The 13,598-nt window shown below is 37.9% G+C and overlaps 1 protein-coding gene across 7 annotated transcripts in view; it reads right to left on the minus strand.

Annotated features, from left to right (window-relative positions):
* DOCK10 (dedicator of cytokinesis 10) overlaps positions 1-13,598 on the minus strand; it is a 280,263-nt gene that overhangs the window by 21,960 nt on the left and 244,705 nt on the right. For all 7 annotated transcript variants that reach the window (XM_063713072.1, XM_063713071.1, XM_024243212.3 and 4 more), the window contains 10 exons: positions 13,102-13,214; positions 10,788-10,925; positions 9,914-10,096; positions 9,267-9,377; positions 7,857-8,072; positions 6,370-6,427; positions 5,945-6,043; positions 2,066-2,172; positions 277-399; positions 24-137 (listed from right to left, as the gene is read on the minus strand). In XM_063713072.1, coding sequence (XP_063569142.1) covers positions 24-137; positions 277-399; positions 2,066-2,172; positions 5,945-6,043; positions 6,370-6,427; positions 7,857-8,072; positions 9,267-9,377; positions 9,914-10,096; positions 10,788-10,925; positions 13,102-13,214 — 1,262 coding nt within the window. The remainder of the gene's footprint in view (positions 1-23; positions 138-276; positions 400-2,065; positions 2,173-5,944; positions 6,044-6,369; positions 6,428-7,856; positions 8,073-9,266; positions 9,378-9,913; positions 10,097-10,787; positions 10,926-13,101; positions 13,215-13,598) is intronic.

Raw genomic sequence — 13,598 nt, forward strand, 5'->3', positions numbered from 1 at the left:
CATGTTATTTCTGGTGAACTTACCTGCCCATAAAATGCCACACGATAGTAGCGACCAAACAGCCGCTTCTCCGAATTCACCACCTCTGCCACTTTCAGATATGACCGATGAATGTCGTAGTAGAGATCTGACAATTTCTGAAACCATTAAGTGAAAGAGTTTCATGAAGATGATGCTGACATACAAATAGGGAGTTTTTAATTTTGAAAACTGTAAGTAATTTTCCAATTCAACATAGGATATTTTAATTAACTTCTAGGGGGTTGGAATACATACTTTGAAGTCTCGTTGTTTCTCAAAGACAGCAATGATGGGCTTGTTGACATCAGCAATGAGTTCATATCGCTCAGACTTCCAGAGAAACTCCACACACATGTATAGCTGCTCCACCAGGATATTCTGCAATTCCCCCAATCAAAATGAGATTTTACATGATTAGGGTTGTGGCTCATGCCTGAAACTTGGTTTCAAAGCTGTTGCATTGTCAAACTTTTCCCTCTGTTACTGGCATTTAAAACCCATCAGGGGATCGTGGTGTCATCTTGGATTCTTGCCTATCCCGCATTACCATTACCTAATTCGTGCCCCAAAAGTGCTAATTTAAATCTGTGAAATGCCTTCAGATCTGTCTCCTTCTTCCCATTCCCACTGCTACTGACTTACGTACTCCCTGATTCCTGCCATAGTTTTGAGCGAATCTGTTTTCCCTCTCCAACTGCTGCTCTCCAGTAATCTTTCTTTGTAAAACATAAATCTGATCATGAGATCTCCAGTGCGCTGAACCTTTGTGGGAACTCCAGTATGTAAACTGCTGTCCAAACTCTAGCATGGCCTTTAAGAAGCTCCACGATCAGGCACCAACCTCCCTCTCAGTGACCCCTTCTTTCAATGCTCTGTCATTGACTTTGCACTTTGGCCATAGCATATACCACTCCATTATTAGAATACTCTCTGACCTCCATACTTTTATCTGTGTTATAGATGCACCTATAAGAACCTTATTTCACACCTTCAAGTCCTATCAAGACTCAGCACAAAAAAAATGAAGAGCTTTTATTTACATTCCATTCATCACCATTTCAACCACTTTCATGTAAAAAAAAAAAAGTTCCCCTTCTAAATGCAACTGTATATGATACCTAGATTTGGCCACTGGGCATCTGTTTTTGCCTGGCCATTCCCCATCCTGTAGGAACTCTGTCTTTCTCAAGATTCTAAATTCTTTGAGAGCAGGAATTATGCCTTATTTTTTTTTTCCAGCCCTTACCTCAATTCCTTTCATATACTAGTGGTTTAATAAATTTTCAACTGAATAAAGTTACATAAGCTTTAAAGCAAATGTATGATATTATTGGAATGTTTTCAACAATTTCTTTTAAGAAAAGTTTCTTAAACATTATTTAAAATAGTTAACATAAATATGTAATTATATTTACTTCATTTATTTGCAATATATGCTAAATTGATGTAGAACCATATATAAAATTGCATTAAAATTCATCTGAAAATTTACTTTCTGTATAATTTTTTCCATTTATGTAATACTGACCTAAAAATTAGCTTATAAAATATTTTACTTAATGAGAGGAGTTCTATTTTCTTCACCAGAACTATTGCTAAGTAATTCTCAGTAGAAAGTTTCTTTTTTTAATCAATGAAAAACAACTCTGGTTATGTTCCATAACAGAAGGTTTTCTAAAGAAACTAGTGAACTTTTATGTCCACCTGCATTTGTAAATCAACTTGCTAATGCTTTTAGAAAAAAAGCTATGATCAGTTCGCAAAATTTAGCATCCCTTATCACCTTTACCAAAAAGCCAGAGATTTTATCTTATAGAAGAGCTGGTAATATACATTTGAGCCCATCTTAGAGAGGTAAGACTTAGTTTAAATTTTCACTGAAATCTGGTATCTACTAATCTTGGCTTAATTTTAGCCTGCATTTCATTCTGTCTAATTAAGTTATAGAACAGCTGTAAGCTTGTTTCCCCCTTATTTAGCTTAATGTCACAAGCCAATGCATCTCTTTCCTTCGTTACTGTACATGAGATAATTTTGGTCTAACCTCATTGTATGGTGTATCTTGCATTCCAGAATCCTCTTTCATTGCTCCTTCTTCCTTAATGTTTGGTGTAATGCTCAAAAAAGCTGGCCATCCCATAGAGAACATGCCTTGGGAGGACCAAGCAGAATAAAACGTTATTTGAGACAAATTTTGCTTAGATTAGATAATGCCTTTCTTCATGATGTTACCAAGCAGTAGTATTACAAAGCTCACACAATCAACAAGATGGTTAGATTATGACCATTGATAAATATGCTCTGCCAGGCAAACAATATTCCCCTTTTTATAATTTTTGTATCATTTTCAGGTGGCATTTTTTGTAAAGAGATAGCATGGGATTATAGACAGAACATAAGATTTGTGGGTAGATGTTGCAGTTCCAATCTTCTGGTTTAATTAATCTCTGAGACCCTGTCCCTCTTTTGTTAAACTGGGGACATTAGTATCTCTCTCAAAGGATGTTGAAAGGATTCAAAACATTAATATTTGAGAAAATACCTGGTACACTCAGCACATTATAAAGACAATGCTTGTAGTTGGGTGTGTGGGTGCCTGTAATCCCAGCTACTTAGGAGGCTGAGATAGGAGGATTGCTTGAGCCTAGGAGTTTGGGGCTGGAGTGAGCTATCACCATGCCATTGTACTCCAGCCTGGGTGACAGAGTGAGACCCTATCTCTCCCAAGTGGCCCCCAAAAAGACAAGACAATGCCCAATACTTGCTTTTTTTTTTTGAGACGGAGTTTCACTCTTATTGCCCAGGCTGGAGTGCAATGGTGCCATCTCGGCTCACTGCAAGCTCTGCCTCCTGGGTTGAAGCGATTCTCCTGCCTCAGCCTCCGGAGTAGCTGGGATTACAGGTGCCCGCCACCACGCCCAGCTAATTTTTGTATTTTTAGTAGAGACGGGGTTTCACCATGTCGGCTAGGCTGGTCTTAAACTACTGACCTCAGGTGATCTGCCCACCTCAGCCTCCCGAAGTGTTGGGATTACAGGCGTGAGCCACTGTGCCTGGCCAATACTTGCTTTATTTCACTCTTTTACATTATGTAGAAACCTTTTCAAATTTTCTTAGTATCTTAGGCACCAAGATTTAAAAAGGCCTGTCTCTACAGATACATGTGAAAACAGTTGATAATGGGTAACATTCCCAGAGGAGAGATAGATCTGAATTGTGGGGAATGTGAGTGACTAGGAGCACTAGCTGGAGTGACAGACCAGCCCCTGAACTTTGGCTCTAACACAAGCTAACCATGACATTTGGGGCAGATTATTTAGCTTCTCTTGTTTTTCTCACCTATAAACAAGAGGTGATAATAGCACCTAACTCACAGATTTGTTACTGGCAACTAACTGAGACATTGCTGGTACAGGGCTTAGTGTGGTGCCTTCTATGTAGCAAGTGCTTTTTAAGTTATAGCTAATACTTTTGTGGAATGTTTTTGTTTTTAATAATCAGCTCATTGGTTATGTAACTAAATGATCACTCCCAAAACATGCTAGAAATTATAAATATAATAATTATTGCAATCAAATCCTTGCTTCTATATAAATTTTATTTTTCTACTTTTTATAATATTAAACATATATTAAACTATATGAGAGTTAATTATAGGAGAAGTCACAACATACTTCTTGCAGGATGTTGATCACTTATTAGTACAACTGATGCAGCTGTACTTTCTGGGGTCACCTATCTTCACCTATATTCATACCATTGTGCACATTGTAGGGAAGGGATAATTTACTCCTTTGACTCAAAAATATCAAAATAGAAAAGTATATTAAGGGCTTCAAATACATGCCAGTGATATTCACATATATGCTGATGATATATGCTAATTAGAATATGTTAATATAGCATACATCATCAGCTAATGTATCATCAGATATATGTTAATGTATCATAGATGATCACCTTCCTAATTTTAAAGGTTACTAAACAAATATATCCTTTTCTTGATGGACACATTATATTCTAATATCACCTTCGGTCTAACATTGGGCATTTAAAGCATTTTGAATATTAAAGATTCACACAACTTTTTTGGCATATAAGTTTCCACAAGTTCTCAAACTAACACCTGCCTTTATTGGTTTTCTTCAATTTTGTTCTTAGAATCTGAAAGTCTTTATGGAACGTTACGGCATCTGGTTATGATAAGCAATAGATGAGGAGGAAGGGCATGCTAAGGCAATTATGTTTTTGACGACTTGCATATAAATATAAGGCTAAATAGGAAGTGTGACATTAAGCAAGAAGATTCCTGAATTTTTGAGTGGACATGAGCCATGGGTACCATAGGGTGCCACATCTGCCTTCTTCTCCAAGGTCCTCAAACAAGTGACCTCACTGTCTCTCAGTTCGCTTTGGTCATTTGGTTCAAAAGTCTTTTTATTTTTTTGAGATGGAGTCTTGCTCTGTTGTCTAGGCTGGAGTGCAGTGGTGTGATCTCGGCTCACTGCAACCTCCACCTCCCAGGTTCAAGCAATTCTCTGCCTCAGCCTCCTGAGTAGCCGGGATTTATAGGCACCTGCCACCACGCCTGGCTAATTTTTTTTTTTTTTTTGTATTTTTAGTAGAGATGGGGTTTCATCATCTTGGCCAGGCTGGTCTTGAACTCCTGACCTTGTGATCCACCCGCCTTGGCCTCCCAAAGTGCTGGGATTACAGGTGTGAGTCATGGCACCTGGCAGGTTCAAATGTCTTATATGCAAAATCCACTGAGACCTTTTAGACAACATACAAATATTTAAATGAATAAGGGATGAATTATGTTTCTGAAATATAGCAGGTAAAGTCCATTTACATTTGGTTTAAGTATTTTGATTTTCAACATCTAAAAATGTATTTCTGTTGTTTGTACACGGAGCTTTCCACTGCATTTGGAAAGTTAAACCAGTGTTATCAAAGAGACTACAGTTCATAAAATTTGAATTCAAACAAATTTTTGCAAGAGAATGTAGATTTAATGTGTAAACTGTATCACTCACTTTTTTGTGCAAAGAGTATCTCTTTAGTCATTATTATAATTTCAAAAAATCAGACATTAATGATGAAATATTTCTAAAGGAAATCTGTACCATAAGCCATATGTTATAAATTGTCAGTTTATACTTTTTAAAAATGAAATGGAACATGCTGATTATAAAGTCCTACATATATAGAATATATATATATAGTCTTCATTTTTCTTTTTTTTTTTTTGGAGATGGAGTCTCACTCTGTTGCCCAGGCTGGTGTACAGTGGTGCTATCTTGGCTCGCTGCAACCTCGGCCTCCTGGGTTCAAGTGATTCTCCTGCTTCAGTCTCCCAAGTAGCTGGGATTACAGTTGCCTGCCACCATGCCCGGCTAAATTTTGTATTTTTAGTAGAGACCACGTTTCACCATGTTGGCCAGGCTGGTCTCGAACTTCTGACCTCAAGTGATCCGCCCACCTTGGCCTCCCAAGTGCTGGGATTACAGGCGTGAGCCACCGCGCCTGGCCCTATCTTTTATTTGGAATAAACAGTTTTATTACATTTAAAAATTAAAATAGATTCCTCTTGCAATTTCAAACAATTTACCAATTTCAGAATAAACATCCCTATGGCAGACTGGCATGCAGATTGGTAGCTAAATATGGCCGTAACTCATAAACTTGAATGTTGGAGAACATACAGTTCTATTTGCTGACAACTTTTCAGTTATTTAAATTTTATAAATTTTGGATGGGATTTCTGAATGGCAGGAGTTTAAGTTTTTTGCAGAGTAAGTTGTGTAGATCTGAGATAGTTTTTGTTTCTAAGAATATATTTAAGAAGGTTTCACTGAAGTAGAATTTAAGCAGCAAGTGGATTTCCTCTGCATTGGGATAAATGAGCAGTTAGGTCACTCACTTCCTCCACTGGGAGTTGTTAGTAATGAGTTGCTATCACAGGGGTGGGTATCCTCCGAGAGCAGGGATGCTGTGCAAATCTTTTCCACTTTCCAGTAACCTATGGTAGTGCAAGATGAGGTTAGGACATTGCTACATGTTTATGTTAATACAAGCTTTAGAGACTACAAATCGTTAGCCAATGATGCATTCTCATTTTGAACTAAGAAGTTGACCATCCAGTTAGCCTTTGCTGTACATAGAATAAATAAGTCAATGGCATGATAGACTTAAAATGTTAAAGTACAGCATAATTAGAAGTATCTGTGAAAGCAATTATTAATTAAACATAACAGATTAATAAAATGTAAAATTAATACATTATTTCTATTAGGCTTCAATGTGTTGATATCTAGGCTTTTTGCCTCCCTCGTGTGGTCATCTTACCCTTTCTTTTCAGATATTCCGCAATGAGAGCAGCAATATGGATGTAACACATGGCAGCCTGTAATGAGAAAGAAAATAAAAAGGCTCAGCGGATGGAGTTTAATATAATTAGGGCTAATCTTCCAAGGCGAGTCAGTATTCCATATCAGAATATGTTAGAAGGATCCTTTGTAATCACCAAATTGAAGGCAAGAATCAATTGTATTTCCAAAAAATTCACCATCAAGAATAAAATGAATATTTGGGTTTTTGTTTGTTTGTTCTTGATTAGTTTGGAGATGGGTGAAGAAGCTGGCCCAAAGAATTTTCCCATAGAATTCTCTTCCTCCTTTAATGTCTAAGCCTAGATTAAAAATAAATCATAGGTCTCCTTTTAAAATTAAAACTACAACTCTAGTATTTAGATATAAATTGGAAATAAAAATATCTGCCTTCTAAATAAGTATTTTTTTTTAACCTCCCGGAATAGCCCCTCTGAATTTGTGTTGCCTTTAAAATGGTCACCTCACAAGTGAGTACTTGATTAACTAGTGTGACCTAATGTAACACCTGTGCTCCCCACAAACCAGATTATATGGCTGATGTTATATTTTACTCTAATGTCTCTTATGAAGCCCTGAACTTTGCTAAACACATATTAAAACGCGACTTGCTAAAGATTCCAAATGACTTCAGCTTTTTCCTTTTGAGTTTTTATGGAGGAATTTCATCATTTTCAGAGCAGCCCAGGGGCTTCTCATTCCTGTCCTCACTAAATTGCTGCCAAGCCAGTCTTCTGGTTTCCATTCCAGAGTCCCTGATTACCACATGTGTTTAGAAGAGCTTCAGAGTTTAGGACTATCCTAGACAAATTAATCTCTTCCCCAAAGGGACATAGTTCTGGCATAGAGTAGAACTTCCCATTTGGTACTAAGAAGTCCTTGAGTGTTATGAATTGCTGCATATGATCCACCCAGTATTGAAACTGACATAAAAAGTTAAGTGTTGACTTATAATCCTCACGCAGTGGACTCTCCTCACGTGGTGCTAAGGATCATTAATTTTTCCATGGCCAGTTCAGACTAGCTGTAAATGAGGACAGATTCCCCCTGCCTGAGTTAACTCACTATGGTGGCAAGCTTCCCCATTCAACTCTAGTTGCAGAGAAGAAGTTTTAAAACACAGAACATTAATTTAACGACTCAATTCCCAGACACCCTTACCACACTTCTCCTTAGCCTCAGGTTTTTAGCATTCAGCGTTGCATTACAATTTCTACACCTGCAGTTGCCCCCACTGACTCTGGCCTTTATTTGATGTCATTTACTTAGAGTCAGGTATCCTTGAATGCTATATGCAAATGTATTGTATATGATATATAACTGAGTCATTTCTAGATTAGTGGAAAAACATGGCATCCTTTTCTAGTCCATGCTGTAAATGAAAATCCAATTTTCCTGATAAAGAGGACAATACTGATGGTAAATGACTGAGCCTTGGCTAATCACCTCAGATAAATCTCCATTTCTGGCGTGAATCTTGGCCATACTTTCCAGCCAGGTCCTCCGTAGTTCGGGAGTGCTTGCATAGGAGTTTGCCAGGCTGTACTGGAGATCCACCAGCATCTCGGGGTCCTTCTCGTGCTCCTTCATCTGAGCCGTGGCCATCAAAACAGTCCTTATACGCTTAGTCAGGTCCTTCACCTCTGCTGGGAAATTGCTGTTCTTTGGAAAAGAGAGAGCCTGGGTCATTATCTGTTTAGAATCTACAGGTTAACTGACTTTAAGTTATGCTATTAATTATGGCTAGGCATCACAGTTTGGAGCATTCTATATAGTTATAAATGAGTGCATTCTATGTTTTGTGACTGTGGATATACACATTTGAAGATAAACATTTCAGGAGGCTCTATTCTTTTATCTTCAAGAACACCTTCCTCTGGTGAAATATCCTGATTGTCTTTGAGATATATTCCCCTTCCTGACTCTAGTTCATGTGATTTGAACAGGTCTGACTTTACTCCTAGAGACCATGGGTGGCACATAACACTGGCCTGGCCAATTCTATTTTTTGATCCTCCAGGCTACAGTGATTGGTTTAGGGATAAGCATATGATTTAAGCTTGGATCAAAGAGATTCAGTTGTGGGACTTTAATTGGAACTATCAAATAAGGTGATTTTTTACTCATAAGATACTACCACGGTCCTTAGAATCTCTGAGAACATGCCCAGGAGGATGGCCTGTCTGGAAATGAAGTAAACAAAGAGGAAAGCTGAACTGACAGACAGTGAGAGAGGCAAGATCGTGGCAGTAGAGGGACGAGTCTGAAAATTATTTTAATCCCTGGGTCCAGCCATGACTGAAGCCTGGCTCTAGACTTGGACTTCTCAGTATGACTACAAGAGAAGTCTTCAGAAAGCACTAAACAAAAGATAAGATGAATTTTCCCCCAAGTAGAGTTAGGAGTGTCATGTATTTCTGGATATTGATGGTAAATCCTCTTGTTCTAGGCCATTCAACCATGCATATTGGAAATGCCACTTAAGAGATCACATGCTTAAAGTGTAAGAGCTGCTTAATGATTCAAACAATAAATTTGATAGTTTACTTTGAGGAGTGCTCAAAGCTCACAGTCTCAATAAACAAAATAAACTATTATTATTATTATTACTTTTTAGAGACAAGGTCTTGCTCTGTTACCCAGGCTGGAGTGCAGTGGTGCCATCATAGCTTACTGCAGACTCAAACTCAAACTCCTGGCCTCAAGTGATCCTCCTGCCTTGGCTTCTCAAAGTGTTGGGATTACAGGCATGAACAACTGTACCCAATCTATTTTTATGATTTTGATATCTCACAAAAAGAATCCACTTCAGATTTCAAAAAATTCTGTAGTAAAAGCCCACAAAGCATTTCTTACTTTCATTTGCTTGTCTCCATTGGCGAAATTATTGGTAATTGCAAGCGAATGTTGAAACCGAGAGCCTCCAATCCCAGCATCGGCTATTAACTGGCTCACAGCTTTGATGAGCTGGAAGAGAAAAAAAATGAACGCTCAAAAACAAGACCAGAAATAGTCTTCTTAAAGAAATCCACTGGGCTGGGTAAATGTATTATTAGTTTCTCCCTGTAGGTCCAATAAAAGAAGTATTTATGTATTAAAGCTCCAGAATGTATTATTAAACCTAGGGTGTTTCCTATAATCTTAATACCTAAGAGAGGCTGCAGGAATCTTGGAATCTTGGGATGCCTAGAAGAAAAAAAATTATGTTTGGAATTTGGCGGGGTTTGACCTGTTGGAGCTAGCCATGGTTTCCTGAGTTGTTTACTCCACGTGATTCTATTTCCTGGCAGAAGAAAGGAAAGTACAAGTGGAGATAGGGCTCTGCTGATTTCTGCCCAGCTGCGCCCCTACTATTAAACAGAACTGAATGCTGTGGGCATCTTTAAGGAGGACTCTAGTGGAGGAGTTAGTAACGGCTTGTCCCGAGGACAGTAGGCTTTAAGCACTGCTGAAACAGATCAGTGGTTTTAACAACAGCATTAATGAAAATTGGCAGCACTTACCTGTAAGTGGGACCGGACAATTGACTTCTGCTTGTTAAATTCAAAATTCTTCCTCATGAAAAAGTACAGAAGGGCTGAGGCTTCTGTCTGAGTTGACCGTGACCTGTGGTTACAGCATTTTAGGACTTCATAACAGAATGATCCACAGAGGTCAGCAGGCCCTTGAAAGAACGCTGAAGGAAACTGCAGAAATGGAAGAACGGGTGAAGGGAGCAACATGCCTTCATTTTGCTCTGTTCATTCTCATATTTTAGAATTCCCTAAAACAAAATCCCTCTCCTTTTTTTTTCAACCTGGTCTTTTTTTTTTTTTTTTTCATTTGCAAGTGAGGAGGATAGAATTTGTTAAGGTCTATGTTAGCATTTGTCTTTTTTCCTAGATATAATTATTCTCTACATTGTATAAGTATCCTTTGTATCAGTAACTGATGACAATCCAAATTAATGGAGCGAGAGCTTTGAAATGACCTCAATTCACCTGACATTGTTAAGATCACAGGTGTTATTTACAAGCGTCCTCAAAGGCAGTGGCTGTATCCACTTTAATGTGGAATCTTTAACTTGATATGGATGAATATGCCAGTTCAAGGGGTGCATTTTACCTAACTTGGTGCCACAAACACAGATAACTCAAAGAATTGGTGACCAGATGCTAATTGTCACCAGATGCTAATATCTTCTGGTATTTGAGCAGACAGATTGTCAAGGCTGTGCACTCATTTTGAGACCAGGAATCAACGTCTAGTAAAACCCAAATTGAAGAAAACAATCCTTCTTCCCTCCCTACTGAGAAACGCAAGGATTCCTATAGGTTTACTGTTCTATGGGTTTACTGTCTCCTACCTAAACTTCACTGAAACCTGGAGGATCCTTACCTTGCATACAAACAGTCTCAAGGAGGCAAACACATGCTTCAGCGCTGTGGCTGACTGATTGACTTGGAAAAAGAGCATGTAGGTATCAAAGACCCTTTTCATCAATGAATTTTGACAGTCACATTGTTGGAGTTGTCTCTGGAAATTCAATGCAGATGTTATTCAGGATAAGTGAAAGAAAATTTGCATTCTATCAAAAAATATTTTTTGTGAACCCATCATGTGGTAAGGCACTATTTTGAGTGCTAGAAATAAAGGATTGAACAAGGAGACACAGTTCATGTTTACTGTGAAACTTACATAGCAGTGATTGAAAAAAACATGACAAATTGAAATAGACTAGGATGATGTGATTGAAAGTAGTTGCTTTGGGGGTAGGATTACTGCCATAGGGTAGTCAGCAAAGACTTCTCTAATGGAAAATTGGCATGTGAGCTCAAAGGGGCCTGCCCTGGAGAGATCTGGGAGGACTGTCCTTTAGGGGAGAAACAGCTAGTAAAAGGACCTTGATTTGGAAAGGAGCTTGTGAGTTCACGGTTGAGAAAGAAAAGCAGAGTAGCTGGTGCAATGGCGAGTTGGGTGGGATCGGGGAGAAATGGGAGACAGGTCACAGGTTCTTGGAAGCACTAGTAAAGTCCTTAAAATTTGTGAGATTTGAGTGACATTTTCATGGTCCAATAAAGAATCAATATAGTCATTACTTTCTCTACCACCATGCTGACATTTCACCTGAAATCAAGCTTTCGTGGCATAATTATGCTGTTTCGTGTGGACTTTATTCAAAGAATCCAAGTTTTCCTGGCTCAATCTTTTTTTTTTTTTGAGACAAGGTCTCACTCTGTCACCTAAGCAGGAGTGTCGTGGCACCATCACAGCTCACTGCAGCCTCCACTTCCTGGGCTCCAGTGATCCTCCCACCTCAGCCTTCCGAATAGCTGGGACTACAGGCATGTACCACCATAGTCGACTCATTTTTTAATTTTTTTGTAAAGATGAAGCTTCAATATATTGCCCAGGTTGGTCTTGAACTCCTGGGCTCAAGTGTTCCTCCCTCCTTGGCCTCCCAAAGTGCTGGAATTACAGGCATGAGCCACCAGACCTGCCCCGGCTCAATCCGTAATGTACTAGCCTAGGTGTTTAAGCTCATTTGGTAGAGCTGCAAATGTTTTTAATAGCTTTATTGAAGTTTAATTGACATATAATAAATTGGACTTATGTGACGTGTATAATTTAATAAGTTTAACACTGTCACACACCCATGAAACCATCACCACAATCAAGATAATGAACATATCTATCACTCTCTAAAGTTTTTAAATACTTTTTTTAATTCCTTCCTCCCATCCTTCCTCCACATCCCTAGGCAACCACTGATCTGCTTTTTGTTTCTATAGTTTGCATTTTCTAAAATTTCATATAAATGGAATAATATACACTGAGTAATATGGTAAATACTCTTTTTAAACATGGTTTCACCCATGTTACAGCATGTATCAGTAGTTTATTTCTTTTAACTGCTGAGTAGTATTCTATTGTATGGATATACCACAGATTTTTAAATCTCTCCACCTGTTGATGTATACTTGAGTTGTTTGTAGTTTTTTTTTTGCTATTAAAATAAAGCTGCCATGCATATTTGTGTACAAAGTTTTGTGTGGAGATATGTTTTTACTTCTCCTGGGTAAATACCTATTACAGTATTGGAATGGCTGGTCACAGGACAGATGTATGATTAACTTTTTCAGAGACTGCCATACTGTTCTCCAACATGTTTTTACCATTTTGCATTCCCACTGTCAATAAATGGGAGTTCTAGTTTCTCCACACCCTTGCCAAAACTTTGGATGGTCAGTCTTTTTAACTTTAGCCATTCTAAGTAGTGATAATCATTTCATCAAAGATATCTGAATGTCAATAAGCACACAAAAAGATGCTCAACATTATTATTTTTCTTTAGATCTAGTTGTAAATTTAATATATAGGACCATTTATCTCTTCGTCTTCTACTGAAAAAGTACAGAGTCACACTCTCACTCAGCCCAGCTTGCCTGAGAGTGAAGCAAGATAAATGAGGAAGAAAGACTATTTGACAATAGTGAAATGCATACATGTACATATCAAGCAAACATTAGTCAACCTGTGATAAAATCAAAATCTCATCTTTAACATGTTTTCCACTCACACTTAGGTTGATTTATATAAGGTTAATTGATTTCATAAATAACTTAAAAAAAAAACCATGTTTTTGACTTCATATGGTTTTTCTACCTCACATTTCATCATTTTTTGCAGAAAATGTTATCATCATATTCACCTGGTGAGTCTGAGTGAAGAGGGATAACAGGTCTAGAATAGTGAGGCAAACCTCCGTAGCTATATTGGCCTCAGTGTCTACGTGATGGACGATGTCTATTTCATTGGAGTTGCCTATAAAATACAAAAGAAAATGTGCATAAAAGTCTAAGACAATGCTTTGTACCCTATAAAGGATTTCCTTTCATTATAATATATTCAAAGTTTACTGGTATTTTGATTAATAATTTATTAAATCAAAGTGTTTTTGTTTGTTCAGTTTCTTCATTGGCTAAATTAAAAGTACGAGAATCTTTAGTGTGTGCGCCCTTTCCATATATCAGTTGTGGGGTTTCCATTGTTTATGAGTTGTTTTCCATTAATTTGGCCAAAGACAGGGTCATATTTCTTTCATAATCAAGCTGACTCAAGTTCTAGACTTCTGGGCTAATAGACCAAATGTATAGTCTCAGTGGACAGTCTTTATGTCCCCTCGGAAAGTCACAAAGTGTATTTATA

This window comes from Pongo abelii, chromosome 11 (genome assembly GCF_028885655.2).
Source record: "Pongo abelii isolate AG06213 chromosome 11, NHGRI_mPonAbe1-v2.0_pri, whole genome shotgun sequence".
Taxonomy (NCBI): domain Eukaryota; kingdom Metazoa; phylum Chordata; class Mammalia; order Primates; family Hominidae; genus Pongo; species Pongo abelii.